The sequence below is a fragment of the Halichoerus grypus genome, chromosome 5, assembly GCF_964656455.1.
Source record: "Halichoerus grypus chromosome 5, mHalGry1.hap1.1, whole genome shotgun sequence".
In the NCBI taxonomy this organism is placed as follows: Eukaryota; Metazoa; Chordata; class Mammalia; order Carnivora; family Phocidae; genus Halichoerus; species Halichoerus grypus.
In genome coordinates, this window is record NC_135716.1 from 37,242,163 (window position 1) to 37,256,308 (window position 14,146).

At 32.8% G+C, this 14,146-nt stretch overlaps 1 protein-coding gene across 2 annotated transcripts in view; it reads right to left on the reverse strand.

Moving 5' to 3' along the window:
• VPS13B (vacuolar protein sorting 13 homolog B) overlaps positions 1–14,146 on the reverse strand; it is a 741,629-nt gene that overhangs the window by 659,290 nt on the left and 68,193 nt on the right. For both annotated transcript variants that reach the window (XM_078072177.1, XM_078072178.1), the window contains exons 6-8: positions 11,117–11,298; positions 7,477–7,651; positions 928–1,196 (exon numbers count right to left, since the gene is read on the reverse strand). In XM_078072177.1, coding sequence (XP_077928303.1) covers positions 928–1,196; positions 7,477–7,651; positions 11,117–11,298 — 626 coding nt within the window. The remainder of the gene's footprint in view (positions 1–927; positions 1,197–7,476; positions 7,652–11,116; positions 11,299–14,146) is intronic.

Sequence of the window (14,146 nt, forward strand, 5' to 3'; positions counted from 1 at the left end):
GGTGGGTGGAGAGATGGGTGAAATAGGTGATGGGGATTAAGGAGGGCACTTGTGATGAGCATTGAGTGATGTATGGAAGGGCTGAATCACTATACTGTATACCTGAAACTAATATAACACTGTATATTAACTAACTGGAGTTAAAAACTTAATATAAAAAAATTACAGTGCTCACTTTACTATTCTTTAACTGGAAAATATCTATTATATGGTCTCTTTTGACTATATACTTTACATGTATTTGTTAATGGAGAAAGTAGTCAAAGTATATGAAACACTGCTGAAAAACCGAGTTAAATGAGGACCTAGAAAAGAAATAGGACTATCTCAAAGAGTAAAAGGGTGAGGAAAGAGTGAAATTTTATGTAAACAGCCCTCTAAAGAAATTGTGTAACGAAGGAGAGCCAGAGATCAAACAGTAACTGAAGGTATATATGAATTCATGGGAGAGGTTTTACTGCAATTCTTTTTTTTTTTTTTTAAAGATTTTATTTATTTATTTGACAGAGAGAGAGCACAAGTAGGCAGAGCGGCAGGCAGAGGGAGAGGGAGAAGCAGGCTTCCCGCCGAGCAGGGAGCCCGATGCGGGGCTCGATCCCAGGACCCTGGGATCATGACCTGAGCTGAAGGCAGACGCTTAACGACTGAGCCACCCAGGCGCCCCTGCAATTCTTTTTTAAATGGAAATATAAAGGCATCTTTGTTTGCCAATTTAAAGATTCAGTGGGAAGAGAAACTTTCCATGAAACTGATAGAAAAAGATCAAAATTCAGAGTCACACGAGGGAACATAATTTTATGAAGTAAAGATTCCTAGACTATCTTACATGTAAGTGTAAAACAAACTTGAAACTAGATCCTTTGGAGAAATCAAAATTTATCCATTAAAGTTGCAAAAAATATGAAGAGCAAGAAAGAGGAAACCTACTTTGAAAGTCACAGTTGCCTTTGTACAATAAAATCCTATAGACACAATAGGATCCCTCAAAATCTGTGCTTTTTGCTGATGTGTAGTTGATGTAGGATCATTCCCAAGGAAGTCTTCCTCACCATCATCATAACTCACAATTGCAGGCACAAATGACCAGGCCCACGATACCCATCCCTGTGGCTGTTCATCCTCTTGCTGTGAATACAGCTCTTGGCCTTTGTACTGAGCAGGATACTGCATATCTATTCTTGTTTCATCCTCGGCACCTATCAAAATAAAGTCATTTTAAATAAATCAAGAGGATTTAACTAAAAGGAAAATTAGGAATGTAAATTCTATAAAAATATTTCTCCCACATCCTTCTTTCCACATATAATTATAAACAAGTTATACAATGGTTATTATTTGAAATCCATAATATATCATTACTACTTTCAAGGTGTTTTGTTTTTCAAAGATTTTTTTAATTTACTTGGCAGAGAGAAAGAGCACACACGCAAGAGAACACAGGCAGAGGGAGCAGCAGAAGGAGAGGGAGAAGCAGGCTCCTCGCTGAGCAGGGAGCCTGATGTGATGCGGAGCTCAATCCCACGACCCTGGGATCATGACCTGAGCCAAAATCAGACACTTAACTGACTGAGCCACCCAGGCACCCCACTACTTTCAAGTTTCTATATGTTGTACTATGCTAATCCCCTTTCATAGTCCACAATATAGGGCGTAGTTTATAACATAATTCTAAATGTATTTGCTAAATACAAAGAATAAATTCATTCTTTAGCATTCCACTAATTAAAAACTTCCTCCACAAAATAAGGCTAAGTGCTGAAAAACTGACTTTTCTCAGAAACACAGTGTCAGAAATATCCAAGAAAAATTCTTTAATTCCTGATGTACCCAATAAAGAAATGTCAAGCACTCCTAGGCAAAATACACCACCCCCAAAAAGAACTATCCCTAAAGATGAAAGTAAATATTATAATAGAATTATTCCTATGTGAAGCTAAAAAAAATAGTGTTGGTGATTCTTATTAGTAGGAACATAAATTAGTAACTTTCCTATTCTACATATGAAAAAATTACAGCAAATTACTTTCACTTGGTTAGAAATTGGCAAAGGATTTAGAGTCCAACCACTCCAACTCATTCCACCTTCGTAAAGACAAACTGCATCAAAGTCCATTAACATTATCCTAACTATACAAACAAAAAAAGCCTATCATGGAATTTAGAAAAAACATTACTTTTTAGAAAATTTGTGGTACAAGCAGTCTCCAGCAGATTCAAGCATATTTACTCTTCAGTGATAAATCTATGACACATATACTCCATTAAATATCATCTTCATTGAGAGCCGGATTTCTGGCTAGAAAAACCTCATAACTTTTTGAATCCTTATGACAAGAGACTCTTGGAATATCTTATATGTATAGTTTATGAAACATGGCCACTTACCTTAGTTCATCTGGGAAGGAAAAGACGTGGTAAGTAGTAACTAAAGAACCTAACATACAGTACTAAGAAACTTTAGCCATTTTACTTCAAAATAAATTATAAAAATTACAAATCCAAAAAGTATTTTGTATAATCCTTATATCTTGCTGTTTAACCATAAACATTTTATCACTTTCTATAGGGGAATAAGTAAAGCCTGTTATCAACTGAGGTAAGACCTCAAATTGGACATCATCAATGATCATCTCAGTTATAAAACAAGTCAGACCACCTCTACCCAGGAAGCAGTGACCAGGTTGAGTCCACAGGGCTGGACTCTTGACCTTGGTTGTCTAAACCATTAAAACACTGCTTGATCTTGTGCGACAAAAGAAACATCACTAAAAACCGGCCACTGTAATTTATACTTATTATTAATTAAAAATTAGGTATTTTGATGAAAGATGCTTCTGAAGTTTCAAATCTTTGCTCACTGCCTTGCAGAAAGAATGAATTAGAGCCTTGAAAACTCTGGCTAGAATTTCTTAAAATATTCTTTTCCTTCGGAAGAGTGCATCTTAATCTGGAGCCCTTTGATAGAAGTCAGGAACTTCATGAATCTCAATGGAAAAATATATATTATTTAAAATGTAGCACTTTTAATTATGAATGTAGGTAACAAACTGCAGTTGCATAGTTTAATTATAAATATAAGTAACAAATAACAGTTACATCACCATCAACTGTAAAACCTACAAAAATCAGATCAAACATCACTTGTGAAGCTATCTCAAAATATCAAAATGTGTGTTCACTCATCTCTGAACAAGAAAGACCTGTTCACAGAGGGCTCCTCATATCTGCAGAGGGTCCCACTCCAGGACTCTGCTAATTATTACTCAATTTCACGCAGGGAAACTATTGAGGCTACTAAAAGAACCACCAGAGGGAAAAAAAAAAAAAAAAAAAAAAAAAAACCAAGAAAACCACCCCCAAGACTTACACAAAATTGGGACTAGTTTGTGATCTCAGCAGAAAGAAAGAAAAAACCTTTAATTCATCAGGCATCAAGAAAGTATTCAAAAGGCTAAATGTCAGTAGTGAGACAAAATTGGCCTTAAGCTAATGGTGGCTCTAATCTCAACTAAAAAACATGTAAAGCAAGACAAGTGAATTAAATTATTTCCAAGTAACTTAACTTTTTGCCGTATACAAATATATCCAGCATCCAACAAGATAAAATTCACAATGTCTGGCATCAAATTAAAAATTATTTTATTTTTATTTATTTTATTTATTTATTTATTTTTACAGAGAGAGAGACAGCGAGAGAGGGAACACAAGCAGGGGGAGTGGGAGAGGGAGAAGCAGGCTCCCCGCCGAGCAGGGAGGCCCGATGCGGGGCTCGGTCCCAGGACCCTGGGACCATGACCTGAGCCGAAGGCAGACACTTAACGACTGAACCACCCAGGAGTCCCAAAAATTATTTTAATTTTTAAGAAAATTAAAAGAAAAAAGTCTATATAAATGAGGTATTTAAGAAAACATAAACAAGGAGAAATAAGGTATCTTTTTAACAATCCAAACAACTTCTAGAGATGAAAAATACAGTATCTGAGATGAAATATAAACTAGCTGTGATTAATAGATTAGATACAGAATATTAGTGAGCAAGAACAGAAATAGAAACTCTCAACAATCAAACAAAAGAAAAAGGAAAAGAACAAAAATGAACAAGAGCATCAGAGAGCTCTGCTGAACTTCAAGAAGCCTAATATACATGTAATTAGTCTCCAAAGGAGAGAGAAGAACTGAAAAACAGTTCAAGAAATAATGCCCACAAATTTTCTAAATATATATGAAAACTATAAACCCACAGACCTAAAAACCTTAATGTATTTGGAACACAAGTAACATAAAGAAAGGATACCATGGCATATCATAATCAAGATGCTTAAAACCTTCTGAGAAGAGATTCACAGGCTTGACCAGAGTGTCAAAGGAATCCACAGCACCCACAATAAAAGGATCTCTGCTTTAGACAGATGAGAAAACTAATTCTGACTACTCTGCAAGCAAAAAGAGTTGCCTTCTCCCTTTTTTAACATAGAAGAAAAACCTGTCACTTCTTAGAGGACAGAACAGTTATAAAGGAAAAATCTGAAATCTACATTTAATCAAAATTTAAAACTCTGCTCGAGACACCTATTAAAAAATGAATTAGTCAAGTCACAAGCCGGCAAAAAATATTCCCAAAACATGTTTATGACAAAGGACTTGAATTCAGAATATATTAAAAAATTATGAATCAGTAATGAAACCCAACAAAGGTTTAAAAATAGGCCAATATTTAACATACTCTTCACAAAGGTAAAGATATTAATGGTCAATAACCACATGAAAAGCTTCAAAATAACTGCTCATCAATGAAATGCAAATTAAAACCACAATGAGATACCACAACACATCCATCAGAATGGCAAAAAGTAAAAAAAAGACAGATAACACCAAATGCTGTCAAAGATGTGGAACAACTGGAACTCTCCTACAATGTTGTGGGGGATGTAAAACAACACACCTGGCACAACCTCAACATACAATGCCACAATTCTACCCAAGAGAAAGTACAGCACAGGTCTACAAGAGACTTGTAGAAGAATGTCCAGGACAGCTTTATTTATAATAGCCAAAACTGGAAACAACACAAATATCCATCAACAGGAACATGGCTAAAATAAACTATGGTATATTCATACAATGTACCTAGAAATAAAAAGGAAAGAACGACTGATATATGCAACAACACAGATGAATCCCCAAAATATTATACCTTCAGGGCAGTGAACATACTCTGTATGAAACCACAATGATAGACATACGTCATTATACATTTGCCGAAACCCACTGAATGTCAAATACCAAGAATGAACCATAATGTAAACTACTGATACAATGATGTATCAATGTAGTTGCAACAATCGTAGTATATATGTTAGGGCAGGGAGTATATGGGAAATCTCTGTACCTACTATTCAATTTTGCTGTGAACCTAAAACCGCTCAAAAAAATAAAGTTTTAAGTAAAAATAAAAGTAAAAAAGAATATTATGTTTAATGAAAGAATCCTTTCATAAGAGTTCATACTATATGACTTGATCTATATGAAATTCTAAAATCAACAGAACTTTTTTTTTAAATTCAGAACAGTGTTTTCCTGAGTGGAAGTGGGGGATGTGGGAATGATTAGAAAGGGGCAAAAGAGAAGTTTTTGGAGATACTGATAAATCTGTATCTTGATGGTGCTGTACATCACACAGGTATACGCATTTCTCAAAACTTGAATAGTATACTTAAGATTTATGCATTTCACTTTGTAAATTATACCCTCAAAAAAATAAAAGGAACCATTACTAAATATAAACTCTAGTAACAATATGCTGCTGAAGTCTAGGGGTGAAATGTATGGATGTCTAACCCTCTCTGAAAGCCATCAGAAGCACTGGTTGAACTGATGAAGAGAGAAGTTAGATGAACAGCTATATGATAAAGCAAATTTAACAAAACATTATATAATCTACGCTTTCTACTTTTCTATATATTTGAAATTTGTCATAATAGCATGTTGGGAAAAAAGTGAGCACCTTCTGGTGCTAGGTTTTGTTCTAGATGTTAGATAGTATTCCTGTTTCAGGACTTCATTGTCTAACAGGAATTCACTGTCCAGTGTGAAATAAAGGTATATTTTATACGTACATATACTTATTAATGTTATTCCCTAAGCTTTTAAGGTGATAACAGTTTTTCATAAGCTATAAATACAAAATTTCACCTTTAGAAGTGTACAAAATTCAGTGTTTTTAGTATAATCACAAAGTTGTGCAACCATCATCACTATCCAATTTTGGAACATTTTCATCACTCTAAAAAAAACACCTCTACCCATTAGCAGTCAATCCCCATTTCCTTCCCTCCCCCCGCCCCCAGGCCCTTGTTGCTAATCTACTTTCTACTTCTATTGAATTGGCTATTAGGGACGTGTCATATAAATGGAATCAACTAGGTGTTCCTTTCTGACTGGCTGCTTTCACTTAAGATATTTTCAAAGTTCATCATGTTGTAGCATGTATCAGTTTTTCATTCTTTTGTATGACTGAATAATACTAGAGTATGGATATATCACAATCATTTATCCATTCATCAGGTGATTAACATTTGGGTTGTTTCACTTTTTGGTTATAATGAACAATGCTGCCATTTAATATTCACATGTGAGTTTTTATGGACATACGTTATCAATTATTTTGCATATATACCTAGGAGTGGAATTGCTGGGTCATATGGTAATTCCGTGTTCAATTTTTTAAGGAACTAGATTGTTTTACAAAACAGCCATACCATTTTACATTCCCACAATCAACATAAAGGTTACAATTCTCTACAATCTTGCCAACACTTGTCATTATGTGTCTTTTGATTATAGTCATGCCAGTGGCCTTGAAGTGATGTCTCACTGTGGTTTTAAGGGAAGAGAACACATCTTTTTATCTCTGTGTTTTCCTACATTACCAATGTTCAGTACATTCAGTAGACTTTAGTAAAAGTATAATGAACTGAATAACTGAGGTTTAACCCACTAGCATCCTTCAATGAAATATATAGCCCATTAATAATGCTCTAATTAACTAGGTATCCTCCAATGAAGCACATAGTTAATTAAGTGTAACTATAATTGTTACACATAATTACATATAATAATTAAGTATATCTAACTCCGCTGTAACTCTTGGTAAGCCTTTGTAAAAAATTACTAATACCACAATTTATTAGGAAATATTGATGGTGCATTACCTTAACTTTTATATAACGTACATTCTCAACATTTATATCTATTAAAAATATTAAAGTTATTTTTAGAATGTAAAAAGAAAAATCACAGTAATATCCAGCATGTAAAGAAAAAAAAAATCAAGTAGTGTCAAACCATCAAAATAAAATCATCCCATCATGTTAGAACACTGCAAAATTCAATCTAATGTTTTATTTTTTAAAGTTTCACAATGGTGAAAACACTATACAAACAATAGCTCAAAAATAAAGTTTTTATTATATTTACCTGTAATGTTTCCTAACATATCTTTATTGTGACAGGTAGGATCTTCCGTTTCTCCATCTTTAAAATTGCCTATTTCCCCATAGTAAAGAGCAATCCCAAGTTGCATTATACGGATAAACATAGGCAGTTGTTGATCTGTGATAGAAAGTTTCAAACTCTCTACTAAAGTATGAATCTGTATTTGAAAAAATAAACACATCAACAAAAGCATTGTTCAAAGGAAGTACCTTTTAACATAAATAGATAAATGTTAAAAGTCCTAAAATAGAGAATACCATAAGAGAAAAGTAATGTCCCAAACATTTCCAATATGTAAGCCAAAATAATTTACTCTAATATCTTAGGAATTAAATTTGCTATAATGACCAATCAACTTTAGATAGAAACTGTACTAAGCCAAATTATATAAGTATAAATAGAAATGATGATGAGAAGATACAGTCACACTAGACTTTTCCAGAAATAAAGTTATGGAACCAAAATATCGACTCCATTGTTCATATGAAGAATTTGATAGCACTCCCCCCACAATCAGAGATTTCTGTCACACCAAGAATAAAAGTTTCATAATGTCATTTTAGTAAAACCTCAATCACCCTTTCCAGCTTTATTAACCAAAAAGAAGACATACACATTCTAAAAGCCTAAGTGAGAAAATTAGTAACATTACAACTACGGAAGTATGAACATAATAAAATTTTGTCAAATATGGAAAACCAAGTGACATACATGTTCAGAAAAGTTTTCCAAACAAGTTTTAAGAGATTTAAATAGGACATAAAATTTGTAAAATGAACCAGGTATAAGAAAGAAACAAGGTTAATTACTAACAAATAGGATATACAGCAGTCAATCAAAGTTATCCTTATAGAAAAACATTAATGGAATATAAACATAGTCTCAGTGTAATGTTCCCTGCTGTTATATAAACATGGAATAAAACGAATAAAGCCATAAAGTCAAGTCTCTCGGAAGGTTTATTTTGACTTCCAAGTCTCTTGGAAGGTATTTGAGGGTTTATGAAACATGAAAAAGTAATAGTAGTCATCGTATTTTTAGGGTTAGAGGCACAAAAATTTGTATTTGAAGGGGAAGAAAGTTGCAAAAGGCTATATTTAATTATGAATACAGGTTTCTTAAAACTGACTTAAAAATCATACACTGAACAGACCAAGAAAAGGTAAGAAAAAGGTTGGTAGGAGGAGTGGAGAGTGTGCAGTGCAGGCCTGCCGAACTCTTCTTAATTTGGTTTTTCTCTACCACATCCTTTTAAAATATTGTATGGACCAATAGCACCAGTAAAAGGCCATCTTAGCTGAACCAGTAACAGACAAAGAATAAACCTTTTATATACATATATTATATGTACATCTAATATACACAAACATACACATTTAAAATATATGATATTTTATATATTTTATATATGGTAGACAGATTAAAGTATCTTTAAAATCAGTAAGATTAATCCCTAATAGAAAAATGGACAAAGAACCTCAATGGATTTTTCAAAGAACAAATGGCCAGTGAACATATTTTAAAAAATCTAACTTCACTAACAAATGTTAATTAAAATATATTTTAACAAGTTGTCAATTTTTTTAACATGATCATATTTAAGGATAGGAACCCTCCTTAATGCTCATGAACACATACACTGGTTAAATTTTTCTGGAAACAATTTTGCAATAAAGAACACAGGCCTTAAAAAAATTTAAGCCCATTATTAAGATATTTGCAATTACCAAAATCTTTCCAAAGGAATTAATCAGAAAAGTGGTCAAAGATTTAGGTCAGACTTTCATATCTCTAAAAAACTTTTTTAAAAAGTAAATTTTCAAAAATAGGGGAAATGTTACTTATGTACCCATATAGTCTATATCTCAGATGACACAAACCCTAGGACATATTCGTTCCAACAGATAGAAAATTATAAAAAGCCAACCCAAAATACAGATAAATTCAAAAACCACTTAAATATATGGGAGAGACTTAAATGAATAATTACAGTATCTGGAATATTCTGGGAAATCCCCTCTCTTTGAGGTGATCAATGAGGTTAACCACGTGCTTTTAATATATACTTCCTAGGACTAGGAGTTAGAAGAATGATAGGTCTAACTCAAAATAGCAAATCTTACACCACAATGGTATTAATAAAAAAATTCAATTTTATTTCAGTTGAACATAATGGTACCTCATATTTGGTGATTACCAGGGTCAAAAACCCCATGTCAACAAACTTACTTAATATTAAGATGCTTTTTAGGATGATACATCATGGCTTATCAATTTTGAGAATACAAACTTAAATGCTAACACTAAGTTTCCCTCAAATTCATTTACTTTTACTTTCCTCTAATTTAGCCACATTCTAGAATGTATAATTACATTTGTACTAATGATCAATAAGTTTATTTTATACTGCAAGGCATACACGCATCCATTACTTGCTGTCAAAATGTATCTTGAATTTACCCTTAACGTTCCCTAATGTTTCTAGCAGGTTCAAGGTGAAAGAAGGAAAGTAAGCCCATTATCCTGAGACAGAGGCATCAATACCATTGAATTAATATTTTTCTATGCTTATCTTTGGCAAAGAAGCTAATTCAAAAACAGAAGGAAAGAGTAACAGAATTTCAATAAATTGATGTGCATTGTATACAATGGGAAGAAAACTAGAACCCTGATGACTGAAGTACTACCAAAGAAAAACAGGTGGATTTCATGAATAAATATACAGTAAAGCTACATAAAAGAGAAAGGGTTACATGCTTTTTAAAAAGACAGTATTAAAAAATAAGTTATATATCTATGTACAACTAGGCACAGTAGTCAATACCCGTGTTCAGACTCAGGGGCAGCTTTTCCATTATAGCACTTTAGTATTCAAAGGCATGATACTCAACAATAAATATTCATTCCACATTAAAACTTAGTTATTAACAAGATCACAAGCTACTGTGTGAATTCTTTTTCAAAAACTAATATATGGATAGAGGTTTAGAAAACTGTTATACAAGGAAAGAACACAAGATTTACATTAAGAGACTAACTATACACGTTGAAAATATGTTCCACTATCTTGGGAGTAAAAGCTTTCACATTACCTAAAAAATTCCTACATGCTAAGATTTTAATTACATTCTGAATCCATAGATCAAAAGCTAAAATTTCCTGAACCAATAAACAAAGATATCAGGTCAGCATATTAAGCCTTATAAAGTTATCTAAGAAAGAGGGACAATAACTACAGTTATCAGATCATGTTAAATAAATTATAAGGATTGAAATATACATTGATATTCAGTCCACTATGGGTATAATTACACTTTTTATAGGATTTCCTCTATCCATTTAAAAGAAAAAAACAAGAAGAAACAGCTGGACAAACTATAAAGGAAACTACAGTCACAGGGAGAAAAAAAAGTCCCCAAAATCTCTCTACTACAACACACAATGCAGAAAGATTTAAAATATAATAAACAATAAAACCTAAAATTATAAATAGAAATAAAACTCTTACAAAAACTAATGGTATATATTTTTATGAGGTTAATTTCTTCTTTAGTAGCACCTGCAAGAACCAATAAACAAAATGGAGACATGCAACTCAACTACTAGAAAAAGAAACACCTACTTTAATAACAGATGGCATCTTGGAATTTAGGTTATCATATGTGAAATGCAGACGAGTTCTGAAGGAACATTTATACAATAAAGGATCCTGGTAAAATTCTATTTTACCACTAGCATTTCGTTTATCAAGACAAACTGTACAGTCAGAAAAATTGATAACCTTTCTCAGCACCAGGTCAGTTGCTAAAAAAAAAAAAAAAAGAAAAACCATTTTAAGTAAAAAGGAAAGTTAGAGAAAAAAGCAACCATTTTTTATTAGTACAAATAGTAAGATTAATAGAGCATTTAATACATGATGCCAGAATCCATGCAAAGAATTTCTCATTTATTATTTAAATCCTCCAACAACCTTATGAAATAGGCACAAAAATCCCACTGCAAGTATGAAGAATCAAATAAAGGACAAAGAAATGAAATAGCTTGTCCCTAATTTGCTTGGTATCTAACTACAAATTTAAGACAAAATTTATAAAAACTTTTGCTACATTTTGCTATCTGCAATGAGATACCAAATAACTTAAATATAATTCTTGAGAAACCACATTAAAAATAACATTCTGAGCAGTAGTCATTCATTTAATATCTTATACAAAAAAACTCACAGTTTCTCTAAACTTGTACTCTCCAGTATGGTAGCCACCAGCGATATGTGACTATTTAAATTTATATATAAGTTAAAATTATATAAAAATTAAATTTCAGTTCCTTGGTTACATTAGCGACATTTCAAGTCCTCAATAGCCACATGTGGCTAGTAGCTACAGTACTAGACTGTAAAAATATAAAACATTTTCATCATCACAGAAAATTCTAGTGGACATCACTGCTCTAAGCAATTGATGAAGAAACTACCACGTTACCAGTAAGAGTATAACAGTTTGTTTCCAAGGGAATAAAAATGAAACAACTGCTGATAAAGTATCAAACTAGAAAATGAAACCTTTAGCAAATGAGAAGTTTTATTCCTAACTAATAAGCAATTCCTAGGTAACTATTAGGCCCAAATCTACTACAATTTATATAGTATATAAATAAATGATTTACTGATATATTTCCTTGTGTACACGTATGTAATAACAGAACTAGAAATGAAAGAAACCCTCTAGATACTTCCTTCCCTCTCTTTTTGATAATAATTTACTGAATGTTTGTTATCAGATAATACACTAAGTCTTTTCCCTCTGCTATCTTTTAATATTTACATCCCTCTGTTTAAAAGATGTGAAAACTGAGACACAGTAAGGGGAAATAGTTTAATGTTAGTTTATAAAGGACAGACCGATCATTCAAACTCTGGCAACCTCACTTGAGAATTCATGTTTTTATCTATTATGCTGTAATAAAATAGTGGTCTATATTTTGAGGGTATTCTAGAAAATTATTATTCACTGACAAAGGAAATTATTAAAGCTTTGAAAATATTTTTCTTAAACACTAAATATAACAACTACCTTTTAAAAACTTACAAAATGAATTCTAGTTCTGGTACATACTTTAAATAATGTGCTGCAATTTAATCTGTAAAATGGGGATAATAATTATGTCTATCCAACTCTGGAGCACTCTGGAAAATGATCTGGCATTATTTTGAAAACGTGAACATTTGCTCTCCTCCCATCTAATAAACCCACTAAGTGTATGTCCTTAAGAAATGCTTACACATATGCATCAAAAGGTATGTACAAAGATTCCTAATAGCACTGTTTGTAATAGCAAAAATTGGGAAACATCCCAAATGCCCATCATCAGAACAATTAAGTTCTGGCATACTTAAACAGCAGAATATTATTCACAAGTAAAAATAAGTGATCTATAACTACATGCAACAATATGGAAAAATATTAAAAGCATGACATTGATTGAAAACAGGAACCTGTTTTACTCAAGCCTCAAATTCCCAACACAGAGCATACTATCTTTACAAAGCTCAAAAATACATGTAATATATTATTTATGTATAATCACATCTGATACTTTTTGATTGAGATAAAATTCACATAACATAAAATTAGCAACTTAGGGGCGCCTGGGTAACTCAGTCGGTTGAGCGTCTGCCTTCGTCTCAGATGGTGATCCCAGGGTCCTGCCCTGCGGGGAGTCTGCTTTTCCTTCTGCCCCTCCCCCTGCTCGTTCTCCCCCCCCCCAATTAATAAAATCTTTTTAAAAAATTAACAATTTAAAGGGTACAACAGAGTGGCACTTGGTATACTGACAATATTATGCATCAATCAGCACAATCAATTTCAAAACTTTTTCAATACATCAGAAAAGAAACTCTGTACCCTTGAGCTATCATCCCTCAATCCCCTCATTGCCCTCCCTACTCCCCAATCCTAATCTACGTTCTGTCTATATAGATTTGGCTATTCTGTGCAGTTCATATAAGTGGAATCCTACAATATACAACTTCTCTGTCTGGCTTTTTTCACTTAGAATGTTTTCAAGGTTCATCCATGTTGTAGCATATATCAGCACTTCATTCCTTTTTATAGCACAAGTCTTTTCAAGCAATTAAATGATAAAATTTAATACAGCAGTTAACTCTAGGAGGAAGGGGATGAGATAGGAAAAACACACTGGTGGGGGTAAACTACTGTGTATGTTATAGATACTTAGAGAAGAGGTGCTCCTTACACTGTTTTATAACAAAATATGTGACCTAAATCTTTATAAGTATCAAATGTTGCATTAAAAATAAAAGGGAAAATAATAGTAACCATCTCAGAAGGTAAAGGATTAAAACCAGATAATGTAAAAAAAGCACAGCACCAGGCTCAGCAGTTAACAAGAACTCAACAAGTGAAAGATACCATTTTTGCTGTTTTTATCACCACCCTCATATGAACATGGGGATACTTGATTTTCTTAAATACATTAGCACACTGGTAGTAATGATAATTCACATTTTACAAATGACTCACCCACGGTTATACTAAGTTAGTGGTGGAAGGAAGACTGAAACCAAGATGCCCTAACTCCCAACCCAAGACTCTAATTCACTATAATGTCCCAAAGTAATATTTACATTCCT